This window comes from Peromyscus eremicus, chromosome X, assembly GCF_949786415.1.
Source record: "Peromyscus eremicus chromosome X, PerEre_H2_v1, whole genome shotgun sequence".
NCBI classification, from domain to species: Eukaryota; Metazoa; Chordata; class Mammalia; order Rodentia; family Cricetidae; genus Peromyscus; species Peromyscus eremicus.
This window is the reverse complement of record NC_081439.1, coordinates 28,282,796-28,308,322: the sequence shown is the minus strand read 5'-3', so window position 1 is coordinate 28,308,322 and position 25,527 is coordinate 28,282,796. Positions and strand designations below refer to the sequence as shown.

At 39.8% G+C, this 25,527-nt stretch overlaps 1 protein-coding gene across 7 annotated transcripts in view; it reads right to left on the bottom strand.

Annotated features, from left to right (window-relative positions):
• Positions 1–25,527, bottom strand: part of Cdkl5 (cyclin dependent kinase like 5) — a 190,573-nt gene that overhangs the window by 20,867 nt on the left and 144,179 nt on the right. For 6 of the 7 annotated variants that reach the window (XM_059251400.1, XM_059251398.1, XM_059251399.1 and 3 more), the window contains 7 exons: positions 24,090–24,170; positions 19,067–19,218; positions 12,398–13,364; positions 8,838–8,939; positions 8,463–8,568; positions 7,493–7,510; positions 4,273–4,396 (listed from right to left, as the gene is read on the bottom strand). In XM_059251400.1, the coding sequence (XP_059107383.1) occupies positions 4,273–4,396; positions 7,493–7,510; positions 8,463–8,568; positions 8,838–8,939; positions 12,398–13,364; positions 19,067–19,218; positions 24,090–24,170 (1,550 nt within the window). The remainder of the gene's footprint in view (positions 1–4,272; positions 4,397–7,492; positions 7,511–8,462; positions 8,569–8,837; positions 8,940–12,397; positions 13,365–19,066; positions 19,219–24,089; positions 24,171–25,527) is intronic. The other variant, XM_059251401.1, reaches the window with a different exon arrangement.

Genomic DNA, 25,527 nt, shown 5'->3' with positions numbered 1-25,527 from the left:
TGAGAACAAATACATCAACGAAGTGTTATATAGCACAGACTATTTCAGGGTTGGGAACATAGCTCAACTGGTGCTGATGTAGCTCAGTTAGTGGAATGTGCACCTAGCATGCACAAAGCCCTGTGTTTGACCCCAGAACCACAAAAACCAGACATAATGGCACACACCTGTAATCCTGGCACCCAGGAGCACCCCAGGTGTTCTGGAAATCCGTTAGAACTTATAATTTTAAGCACCACTTAATAAGTTCCAAGTTCTGAAGCACAAGTTCTGTGATTCAATCCAGCCATACTGTAACAAATTTGGGAACTCAGAACAGTGCATTTATCACTTGGAAAGCTAGAAGCTTTAGATGTGGTTGCATGGGTGCGAATGGGATGATGGAAAGTTACAAGTTCTCTGGATGCAGTTGGTGTGTGGTTGGGGAAAACACTCTCTTCATGAATGCAATCTCAGGGGGCAAACTGGCATCAGGGCAGAATTTTAGTGCTAGCAGGAACAGAAAGAAGGCTGGAGATGCCATTCCTAGGAGGAAGTAGAATTCCCCCTGGGAAGATAAAAGTCTAGCCAGAATGAAGTAGAGAATAATATGCAAGTGAGAGGCTGGAGAAGTGGAGGGGAGGAAGAGGAAGGGGCAGGAAAACAGTTCAGAACTTGCACTTTGGCACTGCAGAGTTGGTTCTGGGAAAGAGAAGATGGATCAAAGACCATCCCCAGGGTCTTTAAGGCACTGAATAAACTACAGTCCAGGTGGGGCAGGAGAACTGAGTTAAACAATTTTCAAACTGAAGCAGAGCAGGTGGTAGGGCTGAGAGGTAGGCAGGGAAAGATTCTAGGGGCCAAAAGAAAAAGGGAAACACATTACCCTTGAACGAGATGAAAGCTACGACTGGAGCCTGAGTATGTCTGCATCACAAGGGACAGAAGAAATTAAGCCTGAGCAAAGAAGGGGAGACACAAAGAACAAAGCAGAACTGCACAGAAACATACAGAGAAAAACCAAAGCAAAAAGCCTGAGCGAGGAAGAGAAAGGGAGAGCAGCTATGGGGAACACAGGCACTTGGAAGGCTGTGTGGCACACAAAGGAAGAAAGAGCCTCGCACAAGCAGCACTGAGCCAACCAGACAAGAGTGTGGCAACTATTGCCCTCACTGTCTGGATTTGGGGCCTCTCTAATTTTACCCAGTACAGTGGGCAGCTTTGGGTGTCACACGAATTTCAGAGATGGAAGCTTTGAGAAGAGTTATGTATCCAGTCACCTAGCTCATCCCCTTGGGTAGTAGCTCTGATCAAAATAGTATGGCTATGGGGTGGAGGGAGGACACACGATAAAGGATGAACAGGAGTCACAAAACTGTGACTCCTACGTCATCTAGTCCAAGAACTATTCCCATTAAAGGAGTCAAGACAAAGGAGGGAAGTTCAAAGACTCACTGCAATCAAGGAAGGGAGGAATTAAAGTTGATCACCATTTACTGAGTATTGTATTAGGTATTAGAGATAGAGAGAACGCGATCAAGGAGCTGACCTCTCACTCAAACCGCTCCCAGACTCATGGTGCAGAGCAGAGGGGATGAGACAGCAGGGCCTCTGGACTTCTGTATAATCCCTCTGGGAGCAGCATAGACAGGGAGTGGAAGAGGTGGGGAGCATCGCTCTGTCACTTCCCCTGCCTCATCCCCTCCCCTGGCAGTAACTAAAGTGGTCAGCTCTTGTGTGACACAGGAAAGTCAGACAGACTGCCAAGTTATAATGGACACAATATATTCATAACCCTGTTAAAAAAAACCCTGTCATTATTCAAGTGAGCTTCACAGTTCGTTACTTCACCAGCTGGATTTTTAATGAACTTAAAGTATCAATTTTTAACCCAATTTTGATGGCAGTTTTTCTAACCCATTTACATACTTTGTATTTATTTATTTATTTGTTTGTTTGTTTATAGTAAATGTCATTCATTTTATGAGCATGCACTCTAAATAAATACCTATGATGCAGAGGATTTTCTCAGGTCTGTGAAATGATGAAACGCACCTGCTTTTACCCCATAGCTATTACTTGTGACCCTTCTCCCCTCTGCACACTGTGCTGTTAGCTGCAACCACAACTCATTCTAACGACCTCAGTTCAAACCGCTAAAACTGGGCAGAAGGAGGAATAAATAGCTTCCAAGTGAGGATTGAAGTGTCATCCTATTAGTAAAGATGATGCATCTGGCTGTATTAAGTCTATTTTTCTTGTTCTGAGATATTTTGGCTTATCTCCCATTTCTTAAGTGGGTTCAAGACAACCGAGATGGCCAGAATAACAGCTCTGGGTGTTAAACTACAATATCTATTTATTGTTTTTTAAGTATGACATAGTACCTTGATCATTCCATTGCAGAAAATATGTACACTGTACAAATACTCTCTTCCCAGAAGAAATTTAAAGTGGTACTATCAAAGAAAAAGACTGGCCTGAGGTTATGTGATAGTTTAAGAACAGGATTTTACCATGTTTCTCTAATAAGACTTTTATGTTTGTGTTATCAAATGCATAGTTCTTTCAGATATAAAAAATATGGCAAACCAAAGAGATCTTAGTGAAGAAAAAAATCAAGATGAGTCAAGCTTAATTAAAGATTAGATCATGTTAGATGTGATGCATAAAGGAGACATGCCATAGAAACATTACCAGAAGGAGTAGGGAGCCAGTTCACAGCTGGGAATTCTGGAACCTTCTTGAACCACATAATAGCAATATTAGAGTAAGGATGACTTGATGACATCTTAGCTAAAGATTAACATCCCATCTGTACTTCTGATTCTTTTCAAAACAATCAACTATGTATGTATGTATATATATATATTATATATACACACACACACACACACACACACACACACATACTCATCTAAAGTTCTATTCAGACATGTTAGAACACATGGTTATCATATACTAGGCCCTACATTCAAGTCCCCATAACCAAACCAAATCAAACCCCTAAAGCACACACACACACACACACACACACACACACACACACACACACACACACACACAAACACACACACACACCCCTGAGAAACACATTGCTAACAATGCCTACCCTACTTTTAGATTTCCTTTTTTGGAGGGGGATGGCATTGAGATAGAGTCTCACTACATAGCTTGGGCTAGCTTTAAACTGGCAATCCTCCTATCTCAGTTTCCCAAGTGTTGGAATTATAGGCCAATACTACCATGCCAGGACAGTCCATACTTAAATTTTGATCTGACCAACCTAATTTTTAAAGGACTATGCTAGTCTATAACTGATACTGTTTTAGATTGTTACCACCTCATTATTCAACAATGAAGCAAAAACAGTTCCCTCTGTGCATCTGTATTCTGATACTTCAGATATTATTCTCGAGGCTTGTCCAAGCCACAACTGAAAACGTCAACACTGAAAACTAACAAAAGCTCTACCTGTTTGCTCATATTTTCTACACACTAGGGAGAAAAAAAAACAGTCACAAAGAGGCATGGAAGTTTATGAGCAAAGCTAGAAGCCAAATGGTCAACAAACCGTGGAAAGATTAAATGACATTAAGCATAATAATCACAGCTACTAATATAATGAGCCTTTACATTGTTTTAGGTGTCTTTTATATACACTTAAATTTTTTTTTTTTTTTGGTTTTTCGAGACAGGGTTTCTCTGTGTAGTTTTGATGCCTGCCCTAGATCTCACTCTGTAGACCAGGCTGGCCTCGAACTCACAGAGATCGCCTGGCTCTGCCTCCCGAGTGCTGGGATTAAAGGCGTGTACCACCACCGCCACCCGGCTACACTTAAATTTTACACCACTTAAATACCCTAACAATTCTAGGTGGGAAGTGCTACTGTCCTTTGTCCCTGACCCCTGTTACAGGGGTTTAGTACCAGTTAGGTTCTCTAACTTTGAAGCTTCAGTGTGTATGGAATGGGAATAGCCCCCACCTCAAAAGGGGCAACTATGAGAACTGAGACAATGCAAAGTGACAGTATCAAGTTCACTGTCAATAAAAGAATGAGTATGATAAAAGACTTATCTGATAATTAGAGTTTTTCTTTTACATGCTATTTAAGAGAAATTTCGAACTTGAAAAAAATTAGCCGCCCCACCCCCCGCAACATATCATGTTTTCCTTATTCTTAAGAAAGACCTAGTGGGTGAAAAAACACTAAAAAGTTTATCCTGCATGTCTTTGAATTCCCAAATCTACAATTAGTAAAAGGAAGAGTAAGAACAAAGCAAAACACTCACCATGGATCGAATCCTGGTTGTCTTTTTGAATGATTGGTACCAGAACTGCTATCAGATGGCAGAGAAGAAACCCGGGTAGATACATTATTTTCATGGAAAGAATTGTCTGGTCGTGGAGATGGCACTGAATGAAGGAGAGAGAAAAGTTATTGAAGTACTTTTCTGCTTGAAGTAGCTCTAATGTTATTTCACTGCATTTTCTTTCACATAAACAAAGTCAAAGTCCTCAACTGCCTTTCCAGAACTTATTTTTTCCCTGAGGGTGGAAGTGGTTCAGATAAGTTTCTCTCCTCAACTCCTTACATATTAACCTGCAGGGGTCAGTTATAAAGATTTCCAAACAGAACCCTGGGCTGTCAGCTGATACACAGCAGAGCATTTGAAGACAGTTTTAAATGGGACATCATTTAAAGTATGATTATTGTAGCCACCCCAACCTCACACCATGGTTTTTGACATTCTTTGAAGTTGAGTCTTTCTTATTACAGATCCAACTATGCAAAATCTATTCTTAGCCCAATATCATCCTTAACAATATGTGTACTGGGACACACAAATTACAGTTTAAGCCCTGACAATGCAATGGTGTGCTACTTAGATCTTTAAATTATAAGGAAATTTGGTCATTTGCACAAAAATACTATGCATTTTCTATACATTCTCATGCAAAAGTAAGCAGAAATAGAAACTATAATGTACTGAGTGATTTTTTGCTTTGGGGAAAAGGGTAACCATGTTTTTTTGTCAATTTCTAAAGTTAGCTGTATTGTAAATTTCATTACAAAAATAATATGCACATTGTATATCAAGATCAGTGACACCAAGTAAGGAAGGGCTGTATGTAATTACAGTGCTCAAGAGGCTGAGGCAGGAGGATTGACATGAATTCAAGGCCAGACTAGGTTAGAGTAAGTTCCAGGTCATCCTGACTGGGTTATAATATGGGATGTTGTCTCAAAACAACAACAATATATATGTGTATTTATATAGTGAATTACATACATGTATTGTAGTTTTTTAGGTAAATAGTTAATAGTATGATTCCTTGTCACTTTTTCAGATGTTATTACTGCTATTTTACCCACCTTCTTCTGTATTTACTTCAACTCTCCCTCCTCAAAGAGGCCCCCTTTTACATTTCCCTGCTCAGATCACTTATACCCTGCTCTTCCCTTCTCTACTGCTCCCTAACGCTCCTATCTTGGCAATGGTTCCATTTTAATTTCCTAGCTGCTGACCAGAGCACAGAGATCTGTGAGCTGGAACTGACCTAAATGCCCCTCTTTGAAGACAAGCTTTCACGGTATCAGAAGATGCCATCTAAGTTTCCAAAGGAGCACCAACAGTCCTGCTGTAGTGGTTTGAATAAGAATGGCTCATAGATTTGAATGCTTCGTTACCAGGGAGTGGCACTATTAGAAGGTGTGGCCTTGGAGTAGGTATGGCTTTGTTGGAGGAAGTGTGTCAATAGAGGATGGACTTTGAAGTTTTCATATGCTCAAGCCTATTCCATTTCTCTCTGCTCCTGCTGCCTACAGATTCAGATGTAGAACTCTCAGCTATCTCTCCAGCACCATGGCTGCCTGCATGCCACCATGCTTCCCGCCATGATGACAATGGACTAAACCTCTGAAACTGTAAGCAAGTCCCAATTAAATGTTTTCTTTATAAGAGTTGCCGTGGTCACAGTGTCTCTTCACAGCAATAAAATCCTAACTACCCCAACTAATTATCCTAAAAATCCCAACTAACCTAACAGCTACCCAGCTATAATGCCTATGAATCACATCAAGGACCAGCATTGCACAATAATCCCAAGGATGCAATAGTGGTATGCATACCTTGCCAGTAACCAATAGCTCTCTAATTACACTGAAGACTGGCTCAACAAGAGGAAAACCATGCCTGGTACTAGAAACCTAGCTAACTAATGAAGTGCTAGTGAAGTAATAGTTATTGGAGGAGAATCTACAACCACTAATTTACTAAATCATCATAACCCCTAACAACAATCTATAAACATTTGTTCTTACACCCACAGAGTAGTGTAGTCTTTACTCCTCATCAAAGAAACTTCTCTTTGCAATAGATGGAGACCACTACAGAAAACCACAACCAATCAAAATACAGAGTTGTGGAGCCTACTCTTAATGGATACATCTATAATACACTCCTGAACCTGATGCTTCGGAAATATTGTAGAAGAGAGGGTGAAAAGATTTTAAGAGGCAGAGAATTAGGAAATCTGCTGTGAGATTATGTCTCCTAGGAACATAAGAAGCTATACCCATAAAGTCTCACCAACGTGCCTAAACATGAGTTGAACAATGACAACACCAAAGGACACATTAAAGTGGACGAGGAAAAGCCCAGGAGGCCTCGAGCCTACACCAAGAACTATAGGCAACTGAGGAAAACTGGGAGCAGGAGAAGTGCCAAAAGGTCAGCCCTGAAAACATATATACAAGTAACATTATAGGACTGAGCAGGCTTTATTTAGGAGTACATATGTATATACACATACATATATACATACAATAACAATTAGTGAAACAAGAGACCATGATTTTGAAAGACAGCAAGGTGAAGCATATGGGAGGGTTTGGATTGAGGAAAGAGAAGGGAGAAATGTTGTAATTATAATCTCAAAAATAAAATAAAAACAACAAAAAGTGACACCATTTCATTTGCCTCTGGATAAGAAAGAATGAACCTATTCTAGAAACATCGGTCTAGATATATCTGGAAATATTTGTCATTTTTTTAAACCACTATTTTTCTCTAGGACTTCCCAGTATTGTTGAAATAACAGATGTTTCCAGGTGTTTCATTTAGTTGAAACTTTCCTCTCTATTTCTGAACTTTTAAAAATTGAAATGTTCTACTTGCCAAATTTCCAAGTAGATTATAAGATAGATAAAGAAGGTATTTTTCCCATATTAACCAATATAATCCATTTGTAACCAAAATAGTATTTCCAAAAGTCAAAGACTAATTCATTGATTTAAAACTCTACTTCCACTTTATTTTAAAGTATTTCCTCTACGGGGCCTGATAGCACACATCTATAATTCCAGCACTTGAAACATAGAGACAGGAGGGTAGAAGTCAGCTGGAGCCCAACCTGGTCTACATTGTTAGACCCTCCCCCCAAAAGGATATTTTCTCCAATCATCTGTAGAAACAACGAAGTATAGGATATTTTTGAAGAAAAACTTACTTGAAGATGTTCTTACTCCTGTATAAGACAAAATTTTTTAATTAACTTTAATCTGAATTAAAAGTTCAGCCTTCTAAGATTCTAAAGTCATCATGGAATGGGGGCAGTCATTAAGAAGCATATTTGATGCCTAATGCTTTTCCAAAGATAGAGCTGGGAGGGACCATAGTAGCCTAATCATTTAATACATATATATTCGTGAATAACACTTCTGTGTATTCATTCAGCTCAGATCCCAAATTTTAACAACCAAACAATTATCTGTGTCCCCTCTGACCCCAATTTCTGACCTTCTCCAGTTGTCTCTGTAAGACACCAGAAGGAGCAGGAAGTCAGGGAATGTGAACTTAAAAGTCAAGGCTGTGCTGAGTCTTACAGGCTTTGTACAGCTGAGCCTCCTGTCCATTTCTCCACCAAGGCACTGGGATTCTCAAATATTTGCTACTTTATCATTGCACGGTTACAAGCCAAAGGGGTTGCCTTTCTCTATTAATTCTTTCCTAAATTCAGAGGACCTCAAAAACATCTGTCTTAGTTATCTGTTCAACAACAAAGTACATTTTTAAAGCTATGTAAATATTCTTGAATTTCTTCTTTAACTCAATTAATAAATATTTTGAAGCTGTGTGAGGTCGTCAGTGCCTCCCTCTTTCCTTTCCTCCTTCCCTCCCTCTGTCAAATGAACAAATTGGCATGGTGATTATCTACCTTCAGAAGGGTCGTTCTGAGGACTGTTTGGATGGGTACATGGAGACAGAGACCAGTCAAGGGCTCAGACAGAAGAGACAAGGGACTGAACAAAGATGGCGAGACCAGTGGCCAAGAGAACTGTTAGATGGTGGTAATGCAGGCAAGACTGCTGTTGGTCCAAAGTCCACTGGGGCAGTGAAAACATAGCGGTGGACGAGGAAAGGAGATGTACTCAGCAGAAAATAGAGGAGGACTCTAGGAAATATGGGGGGTGGCTTACCTCTATAAAAGCTACCAACTCTCCGTGGAACAGGATCATTGTACAGATGCCGATTTTCTTTGGGAGCCGTGCCATCGTCAGAGTGTGGGTCATGGTACACTCCAGCCTGAGGCAGGAAACAAGGTTATCAAAACTAAACCATGGATTGATGATGGTGCTGCTTAGAACAAAGTCTAACCAGTGTCTACTATTTTTTTTTTATTGTTTTAAAGGAAAACTTGGGCTTATGTCATGAAGAAAACTACTTACTTTCTAAGTCAGTTCAATTTATTTATGGGAAATTGGGCATGGATAAAGTTTAAGTTAGGCTGTAATGCCACTGAGTGAACAGTCCTTACAGATCACTATAAGATGTAGCAACTCTAAAGCTCAGACCTCAGACTTCTGACGGGTGTGGAATGAAGAGGTGCCTTCTCTGGAGGACTCTTTAACAGAAGGTCTTGCCACAGTCATCTCTGGAGGGAGCTGTTCTCCAGGCTGCAAGTCAAATACAAAAAGATTTATAGGAACTTCCTACCCCTAGGGAAGACTCATCTTCATTTAATATAGTTAGGACCTAAACATCTAAAATAAAGATCATGGGGTGGCTTCAACCTAACCCATTTCATAAAAAAGTAAAGTATCTGATGGATGTAAAATAAGGCCAATAAATTTTAACAGATAGAAAGTGGGTTTCTCATTAAAGTTAAGGCAAGTAAAGAATACATTAGTCTGAAAATAGTTCAATTAAATATTTAAAACAACAAAAGAAATCACCTTTCTATCTAGACAGTTACAGCTCCAAGCAGCAGTATGCTTAGAGAGTCTATCCGTCAATCTAAAAGTGCTCTTATAGACTTTAGGCTGAGTTCTCCAAAAGGAAAGATGCAGAGACAAAGTATTTTCCTAGGAGACTAACACAGTAGATGCAGATGAAAATGTTTTTTTGTGAATGCAAAAAAAGAAAAAGAATAATCCCTCTTAATGATTTTTGTCTTAAGAGTCCCCAACTCCTATAGTCTCTGGTGCTTCCTGCTCCTTCATATGCTCCAGGACAGCAGCTTATCTGTTCAATTCGTGGTTTAGGAATGATCATGATGGTGCCTGTCTCTAGAGATGCTCCTACTTCTTAGCTCCTTGTCAATTAGGTGAGTCACAACCCCAGCACAGCATTGGGTCCTCAACAATACTGGAGGGAAAGACAATAAATCACATTTTCTACCCTGGATGGGAATTAGAAGGAATTAGATGCATTTAGCATCTATATATTATGCACAAAAATTATCTCAAGCCTAGATGATATACATAAAATGTTTTAATTTAAAAACTGAAATAAGATTTGGTATTTTTCCCCCTTCCTTCCCACCACTGTATTTAGAGGATTCTGGAAAGAATTTCATTTGGTATAGCCTTTCTTCTTTCTACTTTGCCACCTGTACTATTGACAAAGGCCCAGAGAAAGACATTATTTTTTTAAAGAAATGAGTTATTTACAATCAAACAAAACTCAGTAAGGGTCCCCATGCTTTTGAAAGAGGCTATAATAATTTACATAAGAATGAATGCCATGATTTACTCACCACTCTTGTTACCTTTCAAACATTCCAGCCACCTTCTAGTCTTTAATTGTGGCCTTTCTTAAGGCTTGGCACTGCACCTCTTGAACTGGACTTAAGTAACAGCTGGATCTGTGCTAAGCCCTAGCAATTGTTTATAATTAGTTTATGACCACTATGTTCAGAAACTCTGCTTTCTGAATTCCCAGAGAGCCGGTCAATTCTCCATTTTCCAAGGGAGACTGCCTTTTGTTTTTCTTTTCTGTTTGACACTTGCCTAGATGCCAACGCAATCTGCTTGGTTCTGACCACCAAGTCCCTCCTAGGAGCAGTGGTCAGGTCCTAGAGATCTTTCTAGATATTCCAGGTTCTCTTATCTCTGTAGTAAGTTCTCAAGGCCTCTTTGTCCATTCCCATAACTCCATTTAAAGCCCCTGCTAATACTCATCTCCTGCCCCACCCTTAACCAGGCACCAGGCCATCCTGCCAACATTTTATACTTGGGGACCTGAAGACTGCCTCAGAATCCCAGTTCCACTTTGAACTACTAGTTGGGAAAAGTTGGGCAGCTCAGCCATCTCCTGTGAGCCTCATCTAAGAGGAACAATGATGGGTTAAGGAGCTCATAAATCCCGGTTCCAACTCTGAAAAGGAGCTCCTAGGAAAAAAACCCCGAAGGCTTCCTTCAACACTGCAGTGGACAAGTCCTGTTGTGTCTACTTTTGCACAGTCCTTGAGATCCACTCCGCTTTCATACTGGCACTCAATCCTGAATACTCTTCTCTTTACTCGTGTGAGAATTGTGCACCTCTTACATTTTCATTTCAATAGCGTGAAACTTGTTGGGATCCATGTAGCAGCCAGTCTCCTTGGAATATTTTCTCTCCCTTCAATCCTCTTTCCTGCCTCTATCACTTTCCTCCCCAAGTGAAATCACAACCTCCTCAGAAGTGTCTGCTCAGATTCTACCTCCTGTGGGAGCCTCCAACAGGGCCCAGGCTGGACGGACAGAATTGCTTCCATCTTTCTTTTGACACACAAGCACAGTTCTGCATGGCTACTGGAATGAAGTTTTACAGTATTCGAATAAATCATTTGTTGCCAAATGTCCCCTGCCATTTAACATACTTCAAAATGACAGGGACACTTTAATTTCATCTTTCCAATTAGGGCTTCCTGTGGTGCTTAGCTCTGCTTCACTCTACATCCATTCATCTGTCTACACAGGGCAGATGGTTAGCTGCACTGACGCCCTTTCCGCCTGTTCCTGCTCACAGTGATTTCTCCCTGTTTTCTATGCCTATGTGTAGTCAGTACACTATTAATGTAGGCTTTAACGATTTCATAATTTAGCAGGTAAAGTGCATGTCATGCAAACCCAATGGACTGAGTTAGATCCCTAGAACCCACATAAAAATGGTCGGGGAGAACCAACTCCACAAAGTTTTCCTATGGCTTTCACACGCATGTCATATGTACATTCCTTGCCCCATGTCAGAGACATGTACACAATAATGAAGAAATACATAATTAAAAAAACCCCAAGGGGCCAGAGAGATGGCTCAGCAATTAAGAGCATGAACTGCCCTTGCAGAAGACCTGAGTTTGGTTCCTAGGACCTATGATGGGCAAGCTCACAACCACCTATAACTCCAGTTCCAAAGGTATGCGGCATCTCTGGCCTCTACAGGTACCTGCACTTATGTGCACATACCTAGACACAGATATATACATAAATACATAATTTAAAAAATCTTTTAAAAATAAAAAATACTGGGGAATTATCATTTACCCTGGCCTGAAGTTATACTTGTCTAGTTTAAGATAAATTTAAAATTCAATTAAGATATTTGGTATTAACAAAAAAGTTTAAACAAATGTGGTTTAGAAAGATTATAGAAAAACAATGCAAAATTTTGAAATAACTAAAAGCTAATCCATATTTCTAATTTCAATAAAAAATGGTCTGTCAGCCAAATATGTCAGAAAGGAACATTTAAAAAATAGATTACTAAAACCAAACTTGAGATGCCTTGAGCACTCAACAACTGATTTAAACATTTAAATAATAAAAATTATTATTATTGAGACAGGGTTTCACTGTGTAGCTCTGGCTGGCTTGGGACTCACTATGTAAACAAGGCTAGCCTTAAACTCACGAAGACCTGCCTGCCTATGTCTCCCAAGTTCCCAAGTGCTGGGATGTGCCTTTGTATGTGCTACTACTACACATAGATACATTTTATTATTTTTTTTAACAGAAATAATCCAAAGATTGCTTTCATTCACTGTCCCAATGAAAGCAAGGCTGATTGCGGTAGGAAAAACTGCATAGCAACCTTATAAATATTCCCTGTAACACTTCCCCAAGATAAGTCACCGGACAGATCAAAGTGGTACCTGGGGTGATAAGAGCTGCAAGCTGTTTGCTCTGGCCGCCATCCCTTGCCCTATGCTCAAGCTTCCATCAAGGCCTTTAGCTCTCACTTTGTCCCGGGTCACATACATGGAATGCCTGTGAGGACGTTGCTGAGAGGAGAAGGGGCTGGTGTAGCCTAGCCCATAAGAAAATGATTCATGAGGTGCAGACAGCGAATGTGAATGGCTGCTGTCCATGTGTTCAGGCAGCTTCAGCTCTTCCATGGTTTTTGAGTGTCTGGTGGTAGTTCGGCGTGAGTCCAGTGTGCCCTCGTTTCGGTTATTTCTACCTGAAGGGCTGAGTAAAGTTCTTGTGTCACTGTGCCTGGTGGGGGTTGGGCTGGTGGGAGAGTTCAAGTCCAAGCAACTGGATGGGAAGTATCTACTGGTATTGGTCTCCGTGATTTGGGCTCTGGCTTCTGAAAGGTTGCTCACAGACTTGGAGTCACTCAACGCCCCATGGCTTTTGGCCTTCGTCCTGTAGGATGGACTCCTGGAGGACTGGGGAATGGTGTCGATATAGCTGTGCCGACTCTGCTTCTCACTAGGCTGCAGCGTCCCAGCTTTGCTCTGGGAGCTTTCCATGAACGAGTGCCTGTTCTGCTGAGATCTGCTGCTAGACTTGAGGTACTTGGTGCCTGGACCTTCTGAAGGCTTTGGGTCAATATTGAAGTCAAACTCTGTTTTGGACTTGGCTTCTTTTGGGCTGAGAAGGTGTGGTATGTTGTTGTTTGTGAGATCTTTGCTGGAAGACCCAGACTGGGTGCTTGCTTGGTAGGTTTTGGTGTGCATCGGACTGAGAGTAGCTCCAGCAAGGTTCCCATTCAGGAAGCTTTCATTTGCAGGAAGGCCTTCATCAGCCCGGGGCAGACCCACACTTAGGTTCTGAATGTCCTTGCTGTTGGATCTGTGGTGAGTCTGTAAAGCGGCACCCTTGCTGGACTGGCTTCTATGTTTAAAACAAAAGAGGCACATCAGTTTCCTTCAACAGGGGGCAAACAAGCATACTGCTGAAAACAAATAAGCAAGCCAACAGTAAAGCCAAAGAAAACATACTAAAATGACTGGAAAGGCTTAGGAACACTGCGAAGGAAGGAGTGGAAAGAATTTAAGAGCTGGAGGATGTGAAGGAGTGCTGCTTTCTGGATCGGACATGGCTGTTCCACTATAATCTTCACCCGGAGAGGGCAAAGAGAAGGGGAGTCATAGTCTTTGATGGGGTAGCCACTGGTGCATTGCTCCCACTCAAGCTAACAAGCCCTTACCATGTTCAGGAAGGCAACCCTAATTAGATGCAGTAGGCTGGGCCCACACATGGCATGAAAGTCAGACAGGGACTTGGGAAGAAGGGGGTTGTTAAAAGGAGTAAGAGGGTGAGGAGATAATAGGAATATTTTGATCAAAGAATACTGTATGTGTGTGTGTGTGAGAGAGAGAAATGGGGGAGTGGGAAGGAGAGACTGTAAAAGAATAATTTTCTAAAGAGGTGAAAAATGACTAAAATCACTAACCCTCTTGAATATGTCTCTATCAAGAACAAGCTAGTTTCTCAGACTAAGTCACTCAACAATAAAGCACTTCCTATGAAATTGTTTTGGCATCTTTAAACGCTCGTCTGCCTTGCTGGCTGCCAACACAGTCACTGAGAGAGTCAGGTAAAACATGCTTTGGCTAGGAGGGTCTAGTCCAGCACAGCTAGTAAGATTAATAAGACAGTCAGCGGGCTGCTGGCCACGCATCTGCTCGAATGGCAGAGGGCAACACTCAGACTGGAGGGTTATTGTCTTCCTTGAACTTCACTTTGTTTGTAGACCCTGGAGGCTGCCTCAGGTACACACTCACAGTACCTACAACACACATGCCAACATCTCCATCTTCAGCTTGTATGGTCAATGAGGGAGAATTCTGATGATGTAGAAGAAAATGACACTCTGAAAGAAATGTGAACTGACTAGTGAGGGTTGTTGGAAAACATGATGACCTGTGTTTATGTTTTAGAGAAGTGGCAGTTACTTGGGGCTCTTGAGACAGCTCCTTGTACATTAAACAGAAATGCATCACTAACGGTTCAGATATTTCTGTGTAAACTAAACAGGAATCCTATACTGGAACACAAGGTCTTAAGTGCTAATTGCTTGGTAAAAGACACAATTTAGTCTCTTCTTCATTTCACACTTCATTATTCCAAAGTGACTGAGCCCTTCTTTAGGACTTGAAGCTTCATTTCCTACCTAGTGTAATATACAAACAGTCACCCAGAGAGAACCCTTGTCTTCTGTTTGAAAGCCAAAATTGACATTCTAGAAGTCAGCTTGTTCTATTATAACTAACCAAAAGATGAGATTGTGGGCTTGAGATAGGTCCCAAAGTTAGTAATGATTTACAAAATTCCATTTTTTTACTATGAATTCAGAAAATGTTGCAAGTATTACTACTGGTGAAGATGGATGGATTTGGAAGAATTTTTTTCCCCATCAGACACTAATTGGAAGAAAAGTCCTTTTGGGCTGTTGTTACTATTTTATAAGAATGGCAAACCACAAAACTCTGCCTTCTCATTTCCCCAGATTTAGAAAGGAATTACAAAGCCTAGTTAAGTTTTGTTTTCTGTTAAATGATGTACAGAACGATCCTCTAGATCAATAAAGTACAGTGCCATACATGATAGTGTCTGCAATACTGATTCCAGGGATAGTAAAAGAATTTATCACACATATACACACACAGTATGGGGGTAGAAAGAAAGAAATGAGGGGGTTATTGAGGTACATTACAAAAAGTACCTTGGGCAAGCTCTGGGACAGACAGGATCTAGTGTTGGAATGAAGGATAAGTTTTTTTTTTGTAGCGTCAAAAGGAAAGTGGCTAGGTCTTATTAGATGGTGTATCTGTGTCATATCTAGATGACTAGTGCACATTTTATAAATTCGCTAAGAAATAATTGTGTTTTTATTTAATGTTGAGCCTAGCCCTTAACAGCTGAGCCATCTCAGCCCAGCTGTTCCTTCTCCTTAATATTGGTTACCTATGTAAGGACATTGGGCATTACTAGGAGCCAGGCTCTAGATAGTTTGCTCTAAGACAGAGTGGAACTAGGGCTTATTATGCTTATTATGGTGAACTCTGACAAGATAATGGTCCTGCTTGCAGACAGACAACAGTCTTTTTCTGAGCTCCACCTGCTCTGATGTTATAATAGCTCAGCAGTGTACTCCATCCAATAGCATACAGCCAGTCTATGTACCCTAAAGGCATCAGGTTTTAAACCACCAGAGTTGCCTGATTACTTACATCTTGGTAACCCAAATATCTCAGCAACTTCTCAAAAACTCAATTATGATATATAGTCTTATCCACAGATACAGCTGGGTAAGTATGCTGGCTATTCTCCACTCCTCTATCCAGTCCTAGGCCCCAAGAGAACAGCACTGGAGACTAGGCCCCTCAGGCTCCTGGCTGGCTATCTTCTGGAAGGGCTGACCAGGGGAAGGAAGTATCACAGGAAAAGGGAATGGAGGCTGGGGGTGGAGGCTGACTTCCCTCTGTCTTCCTGACCAGGCACCCTTACTCAGGTCCTAGTTCAATCCTTCCACAGGGCTCCTTGTGCCAAATTCTAGCTCCCCTGGAATCATATTTTCTTCCTTTTCCCTGCACGTGAAGATACATCAATGGCAGAAGTACTCTAACTTCAAAAGAGGACCAGGAAGGGGTGAAGAACAGTGAAGAAGTCTCTTAGAGCTGCAAGAACCCTTAGAAGTACTACTACATGAGACTACATGTGATCTTACACACACTTACAGCAACAGAACAGAAGGGAAGCTATAAAGTAAGGTGGAAACAGTTGTTAAAAATCTAAACTTGTCATAAATAAACAGCTACTCTTCATGTTTCCATCTCAGGATTAATTGGAAGCTACTGAGCTTTAGACATACAATAATTTCTATGTAGAAAGGGCATCACATTATCTTCACATTGGAGTTCTGCCAGAGCACAACAACAAAAAGCAGCTTTGAAAATTGCATAGATCTCATCAACACACACTGCGAAGAATCTGTATTAAACTGCCAGCCACTTAAAAAGATTTCATGTATAAATCACTCAATCACTTGTTTGTTTTAGAGACGGGTACTTGTGTTGTCTACATTAGCCTCAAACTGCTCAAGGCTGGCCTTGAATTCACGATTCTCCTGTTTCCACTTCCTGAGAGCTGGAATTACATGTGTGCACTACTTGTGGCTATAAATCACTCTCAGATGGTTGGCAGAGTAGATAAATGGATAGACAGTTAGTGTGTTTATTTAAAATAAGTTTAAAAGCAAAAATAGCCAGGCATGGTGATATAAACCTATAAACCCAGCACTTAGAAGGCTGAAGGATAGCTGCAAGTTCAAGACCAGATTGGTACATCCCATAAATGAACAAGCAAGCAGAGACAGAGGCACAAAACTATATTAGTAGGGAGCAGGTGGTAAAGCAGGACCATTGAGAGGACTCACAGTCAAAATGACATCACACCATGCACAGGGTGAAAGGAACCTTAGAAGAGCCTGCAGGTGACATGCAGCGACTGAAGAATGATTGAGTCTACTGCCTCCTAGAGAGAAAATGACTTGGGATGTGGGGTGACAGTGCATCTCCAGGGACAGGGTAGAGGAGTATGTGAGCAACAACCAACAGATAGAGTGTTATGAACGCATCTAAAATGGTCTTAGAAGGCCTGTGTTGAGACACCAGCTAGAATTCATATCCCTGGCAAGATAGGCTTCTGTGGAGTAAGTATGGACCGCAGACTAGAGTGGGGAGAAAGGCATCAGATGATGTAAGATTACTAAAAGAGAAACCACTCAGGACTTGCCCTTTTGATATATTCAACATATCACCGAGACCTGAAAACGAACTCTTCTAGAAATCTTTCTTTCCTTACGATTCCTACTGTCAAGTTAGTCTTTGCAAGACTAACAACATACAGGTCTCCGTTCAGACGACAGATTATACCATTGATGACTACAGTACAACTCACAAATTTATCACTGCTCTACCAAACTTTACATCATTGGGATCATTTTCTTTGTAAATGTAAATTTGAGAAGTCATGTGGCAATTCAAGTAGAAGGGAGACTAAAAGCCACAAACCAAGCCAGGCATGATCCCAGAGAAGATACAAGAATAATGGTAACCAGCCAAGTGCAAAGGAGCAACCAAATGATGACAGTTACTTTGAGGCTTAGTATACTACAATCTTGCAGATGGGAACAGTGAACAAACCAGGTAAGAACAGCTGAAAGCTGTGCCAGAACAAGTAGCTGTTTCGAAGAGGGAACAGCTCTGCACCAGTTGGGCTTTCATGGCTGAGGAGAACAAACTGGGGACCAAGGCTTCTCCTAATTTATGCATGCCCTCCCAGGCCTCAAAGTGCTAGTTCTTGGCCTTTCAAAATTCCAGCCTATTAAGAATAATTTTCCATATACAGAAGGAAAATTTGTGTGTGTGTTTTTGGGGGGGTAGTATTCAAATTTTAAAAGCTTCATTGTTTTTGATTTCTTACGTGAAATAAATTACTTCTACATCCCATATATAAAAATCCTCAGATGCCAAAATTGGGTTCTAGAGGATGAAGGAAGACAGGGAGGTTGCACAGAAGACCATTCTCCTGGAACGGCAGTGACAGAATTGGGGGATGTCAGCATAGGAAAGGCAATCTAACTGATCCAATAGAGGGGAGGAGGAGGAAGAAGGGGAGGGAGGGAGGGAGGGAGGGAAGAAGGAAGAGAGGGGATGGAGAGAGGGGAGGGACGGGGGGAGAGAGAGAGAGAGAGAGAGAGAGAGAGAGAGAGAGAGAGAGAGAGAGAGAGAGAGAGAGGGAGGGAGGGAGGGAGGGAGGGAGGGGGAGAGAGAGGGAGAGAGAGAGAGAGAGAGAGAGAGAGAGAGAGAGAGAGAGAGAGAGAGAGAGAGAGAGAGAGAGAGAGAAACAAGTTTTCAGCCAGATGTGGTGACAAGCCTATAATCCTGGCACTCAGGAGGGAGAGGCAGGAGGAACCAGCCAGCCTGAAGCCTGTTTGATTACCTAATGAGTTTCTCGGGGCTAGGATTACAGGTGTGCCCAGGCAAGAAACAAATATTTAAAAATACTATGCTCAAAAAGCGATTTTTAAAACATACTACTTTTAATTATTGACTTCGCTCTTTTCATATACTTATTTTTATAAAAAAAAAACAAACCCTTATTTCTCAACTCAATGACTGAAAGGCAAGAACAATCAAATCACAAAACCCTTCTAAAGAAGCTTCCTATTTGGTTCAGTTGCACTGTCCCCCACATATGTGTTCAGTGTCTTCTTTTCCTTCCCTGTCATTTACACAACATCTGCTAGGTCTTAATGCTGGAAACCTCCTGAGTTGCTAACTCAGTGCTACCTTTCCAAGGGAACACATAGGTTTTCTTCATCTACTTGTTAAATACAAGAAAGTCTTTAAGAGTCCCACACGACTCTTTAATTATAGTTCTGAATCATGTAATAAGCATGCAGAAGCTATTTTTGAATAAAGAGGGCTTTCCTTCTTTTCTCTAATTGCATAATTTTAGCAGCCACCTCCTCCACTTACTTATAAGACCACGACTGCATTTGTATTTCCTTAGAAGGGAATATTTACCTATTAGACAGTGTGCTGCTTTCCACATGATAAGGTTTCCTTTTCGTTGACCTTGAAGGAGACCGATCCAAAAGTCTCTGGCTTTGAAATGTAGGGTGATTCAAACACTGTTCTGTCAAGTATCTGTCAGCTGGGTCCAACTTCAGTAAATTCTTAGAAAATAAAAGTTTAAGAATGGAAAGAACAAAGTTGAATTTAAACTCTACCAAATACCTTTTCCTCCTAGAAAAGAAATATGTAGTCACTGCAAAATACTTAGCAACAATAGCTCAAGGAAAGAAAAACATCATCCAAATCACCCACAGTCTCACAATTATAATCCTCTCGGTAGAAATCTTTCTAGCCCTGCTTGTGAATACCATATATAGTCTTTCTGCTATAATACCAGGATCATGGTATACACTTGTTTTTATATCCCATTCTTTTCACTTACTTATAAAAAACATTTTTGCAATATAACTTCAATATTTAAAAATCTTTTTAATAAGCATATATTTATATTCTTCATCTTTCTACTGTCTTCAAGATACCCAGTTATTCTCTCTGGAGACAGCTCACATCACTAGTTCCCTGTGCATTATATGAAGGATATATATATATATATATGGTATATTCTGCACATACTTTCATCTGATTGTTTTCATTTTACCACAGTAGTTTAAGCACATAACTGTATGTATTTAGTTTCCCTTCCACTTAGCACACAATGTTGAGTTCATTCCATAAAGTGCAGAGCTTTAACTCTGTGTGTATACTTTATACTTTGTATCCAGAATTCCCAAAAGACAAATAGTCAGGTTGTTTCCTTTTCCTGAACCATCTGGCAACACACTATCTTAGAATATGCTTTTTGGGAAGGGTGGAGTGCATTACAACTAAGCTACATCCTCAGACCTTTCAAGGTTTTCAATGATTGTGTAGAAGCTTGTGCTATGGATCTATCATGATTTACTTAGGAAGCATCCTACTACTAGACATTTGACTGATAGTCACTTTTCACTATTATGATTAATGCTATGACAAAAAATACTTGAAACCTAGTGGATTCTTAAAGGTGGCAATGGTAGGTATGCAAAGCTTTAAAGAATCTTTCCTCCATCCTGCTAAATTACCACTTAGGAAGGTTGTCTCAAATTATGCTCCTCTCACAAAGTATAGGAGCCTATCAATTTCTAGACACCCTCACCAAAAATAGGCATTCTCATTCTTCTTAGTAGTTGTAAATCAGATGAGGTATTTTAAAAGATACTATCTCACAGCTGTTTGTTTAAAATTATTACTTTATGCGTGTGTGTGTGTGTGTGTGTGTGTGTGTGTGTGTGTGTGTAATTGCCCTCAGAGGCTGGAAAAGGACACGATCCTCCTGGAACTGGAGTTACAGGTGGCTGTGAGCCATCCAATATAGGTGCTAGGAACTAAACCTGGGTCCACTGCAAGAGCTGCAAGTGCCTTTAACCCTGAATCATTGCTGCAGTCCCTCTTACAGACGTTGTACCTCCTGTCTTTGGCTGTTAGCAAGGCTGAATACTTTTACATGCTTACCAGTTACTTACATACTCTCTTCATGTACTTTCCTGTGTCTGCAGCTATCTTTCCTTAGTTCTGAATCATCTTTGTTCATTAAGGCACTAACCCTCGTTTTATGTTGAATGCACTAGAACTTTCACAACTGAAATGTTTTCACCCAAAATTGTTTATCTTAGCTAGATAGGATTTTTTATTTTGATTTATAAAATGATCAAATATCTTTAAAAAAATAACCAACATACACAGCATAATGAAGTACTGAAATTCACTCTTCTAGGTATTTGTTATTTTCTCTCAGAAAAAGGAGGAAGGGTAAAATTCCATCATTTACAAATTCACTTCTAGTTCAGTTTGATCTTATCCATAATTAACATTTTTAGTTAACTAGTGAGAGCAAATTTGCTCCCAATAAGCCAGACTTCAATTTTAACCGAGCACCACAGAACATTTCAATTCTGGTCCTACCAGATACTGACATATTCATTTTGATCCAAAGATTCTAATTATTGAAACTCAACCACTAATTATGCTCCAGTGAATTTATGTCCATATTAATTCAGACACAATTGTGAACTTAATTCTTTCCCCCCTTATTACAGAACAAAAACTGTGATGGTTTTAACTAGTATTTCCATCAAATATAAGATGCCGATTAAAAAGAAAAATCAGCCTCCAAAAGTCTTTTTCAATTCAAAACACCAATGACCTTTCAGAAGTGTTGGTGCTGTTTTAACTTACTTGATAGCATGTAGAAGTTACTATACATATAAAAACTGAATTCATATGCCATGAATGCAATTACTCTAAAGCATGAAGACCACAGAAGCAAAGTATGAAATTTATCTAGCTAACAGATAAAAAAAATTAGCATGTGTGTGGGGGAGGCATCCTCATTTTTTAAACTAATGTAAAGCAAATACAATTATTGTCGTTATTTTTTAAATTATTAAGGGCATTGGTGTGCATTAATTCCAGTGCTTGTATCTTTACTAAAGTGGCAGCTAGAAAGAGGCACAAAATGAGATAAACATTTTAAGTATTAGATGTGGACACTGTTAACATACACTTAGGGAGCAGCAAAGAGGCTAGCTGACAGGACAATGGAGGCTCTCCATCTCTAAAATTCACCTCCAAAAAGAGATAAAAAGAATGGCGATATTTGTGTGTGTGTATAATTCTATAATAATTAGGCAATATTAATCAGTGACAGAAATCAAAATCATGGTTTCTGAAGGAGGCAGAGTGGGCCAGGATGGTAAGACCTAGGAAGGACCCAAAGGAGGCTTCTAGGATATTAACTAAGTTTCTATGTCTCAATCCAGGTAAGATAACAAAAATATGCTCACATTTATAAAAACTCAGAGATGTAGACATAATTTGAATGTGTAGTTCGTGTGTGTGTGTGTTTGTGTGTGTATGTGCATATGTGTGTTTTGCATGAATGTATGTGTGCACACTTACTTGTACAGTGCCTGCAGTGGTCAGAGGGTATCTGATTCCCCAGAACTGGAGTTAAAAATGGTGTGAGCTGCCATGTGGATGTTGGAAATTGAACCTGGGTCCTGTGGAATAGCAGTCAGTGCACTGAGCCATCTCTCTAGGCCCCTGAATTTGTATTTCAATAAAAACACTTGCTTAATTTTAGAGAGCAGTGACAATAAACATATTAAATAATAGGAATTAGAATGTTTACTTTCCAAGCCCTTTCCTCCTTCCAAACCCTTCCTGATAGCCCTCTTCACTCTCCTTCAAAGTCATGGCCTCTTTTGCTCACTAATCATCATTGCATTTTAACTAAAGAAAAAAGTCAGGAAACATAAAATTGTATTTAATTCCATTTTTCTACTCTGTTCTAGTTATATTTTAAAAGTTACTAAATGAGTAAGGGCCCAAATTGACAAGTATTGGCTACATGAAAGAAGGTATTGACAAAACCAACTGATTTTCCTAATAATTTATGTTGAATTAAATTGAAAGAGTGTTGAGGGGTCCTTAGAAAAAAACTAGCAGTTCTCAATCTGTGAATAACATCAGTGCTTTATTAGAGCTTCATACAACACAGTATTTGGTATTTAATTAAATTTGGGAAATGTTGAAATAGAAATGCTTCACTGTAAGACTCAGAAATCCTTTATAGGTTAATAAACTCTGTGCATCTCTAGAAAGGTTATATGGTATGTGGCTTCTCCTAAATGCCAGAGCCCTTCTTCCACATCTGCCCCCACACCTACTTGCAATGTTCACTGGGACAGATGTGAACATACCATAAAACACAGCAAAGTTCTAAGAACACAGCTCAGTAACTTGCCACCATGCTAAACATGCCTTTTACAGTTTCTGCACACAGTGTAGCTGCCACATTTTGACAGCTGAATGAATGAGCATAAAACAAAAACTGATTCATAATCAAGCATTGAAGTTCTACTCTGAAACAATCAATGTTTGCCTGTACATTTACTACCTGCAATGGAAAAAGGGAAACTAGGAAAAATAGTTTGCACTCAAGGGACTACCATCTACTGAGGTGGAAATATCTTTATTTGCTTGCTTATTTTTGAGACAGGGTCTTTGTAGCTCAAGCCAGCCTCAAACTTAGAGAGGCCTTCCTGTCTCAGCCTCCCAAATTCTGAAACTACAAGCATGTGCTACTATACCCAGCAAGAAAATCTTTAATAAATAATTTTGGGGCTGAAGAGGTGGCTCAGTGGTTAAGAGCACTGCCTCCTCTTCCAGAGGACCTGGGTCTGATTCCTAGCACCCACATGGCAGCTCACAACAGCCTTTAACCCCAGTCCTAGGAGATCTGATGCCTTCTTTTAGCCTCTGTAGGCACCACATGCCATGGTGTAAAGACAGATATGCAGACAAAACACACACACACACACACACACACACACACACACACACACACACACATCTTTAAAAAACGGGATTTTGAGGATTTTTTAGTAGTTTGGAGTAGGATGTCTTTTGACAGGAGGAACGAACACTCAGGTCATGATGTTAGTAATGATCCTGATACATCTAAAAGAAGTCAGAAAGAGCAATCTTTCTAGGGGAGAAGAGGCTCAGTCAGAGAACAAAAAAGCATTAGATTCACTGATTAAATCTGCATAAACCATGAGGAGCCTTCAGTGTTGGATAAAAATAATTATAGAATCTTTTTGTCTTACAACATTCACTTTAAGATTTGTTTTAAAATGTAAACGTGAGTAGTTCTTGAGTGCCAACAGATTTTCATCATTCTGTCCATTTTAGGAAAGTAATTTAGGGATTACATGCTCTTCTCTAGATGGACTGAGACAACACCAGATTTCTGTTGCAATTACAAACAAATTACATGCCTTTTAACATGACATACTCCCCATTAATCATCTACTAACAAAACATTTAATTCATAAAAGCAGGCTATGGTCCCAAGTAGGCAGAGGAGAATTCACAAACCAAAGGGCTTTTTTTTTTTTTTTTTTTTTGTAGAAACATATACTTTTCTTACCTTCATAAGGTCAAGTAAAACACTATTTAAAATTCCAAGGTATCTTCTCTCTAATGACTGAGGATGGTTAACAGCCGGAAACTGTAAAGACAACACAGTATGGATATTAGCATTTGGGGAAGTATATGTGCACATACATTTGTGGGGGTTACACAAGGCAGCATTTGGACAGAAATCATTGCCCTTGTGTCAATCCAAGTCAAATTACTATTTGTATATTACTTTTTGTATCTATATATTTTAGATATGAATTAATAGGACCAAATATTAAATATTAGGAAAACTTACAGGTGAAAGATGATACCGAAAGCTAGATAGACAATATTAAAGCTCAAAAAATGAATGAAAGTCTGAGCCTGTATATTTAATAGAATCTTGTCTGCTTATACAACTTGCTTCTAAAACAACTTATAGACAAACTGTCTGTTTCAACAGACAATTATCAATACTGACAGACTGGAGAACTAACAGAAAGGCCATGATATGATATCATATAAAGATGTATTGGCTTTTCCACAAGAATATGTAATTTACTCCTGAAAATGGAGATATAAGAAAGGAAAAAAGGCAGCAAGAGGCCAGAACCTGAAAGGCTCCATTTGAAATGGTGAATTTAGACACATGTCCTATTATTGTTTTTAATATACTCTTCTAATGATTTACATTAAAAACCTTACGTTAAAGTTGTAACAGAGGGCAAACATAGGCACCTATATCAACAAATGCATTTCTAAATAAAGTAAGGGGTTGGTGCTTATTTTGATGCTGTTTCCTTTCTTCTACCAATTCCCACTTGGCAATACCTTGAGTGGTATTGAAGCAGTGGGTAAGACACTGGCAGAAGCCAAGCATTTATACACCTTCCAAATGTTGAGTGCTAGTTTGCTTACAATACATATTTCCTTTATACCAACATAGGAACAGTTCAAAATACACAAATCTTTAAATATGCTGAATAGAAGGACAGAGGAACTAATTCTATAGTAACATCAAACAAAATATTAAGAAATATTTATGCTACCATTCCCACATTATAGTCTGTAGGGCAAGAGACACACTTGAGAAATTTGTTGCCTGGTTGAAAAGAAATTAACTGTGCATCTGTAAAAGAGAGGCTGAAGACAGGGATGGTAGCATACACCTGTAGTCTCAGAGCTCAAGTGGTTGAGACAGAAAGATCTTGGGTTCGAGGTCATCTTGAGATACACAGTGAGAACCTATGGCTGCAGAAGAACCTGTGGATATCTTGAACTCGTGTACCACATACGCTTCTTTTCTTTCCCCAGGAATGACATTTCAGTGATAAGAAAATTAATTATGAAAGCTCAAAGGTCTTAGAAAGATCAGAATAAACAAAATTGACCAGGACAGGGAGTTTTCTGTGAGATTGTGTCTCCTAGGAATGTCAGAAGCTACATGCATAAAGTCTCACCACCAT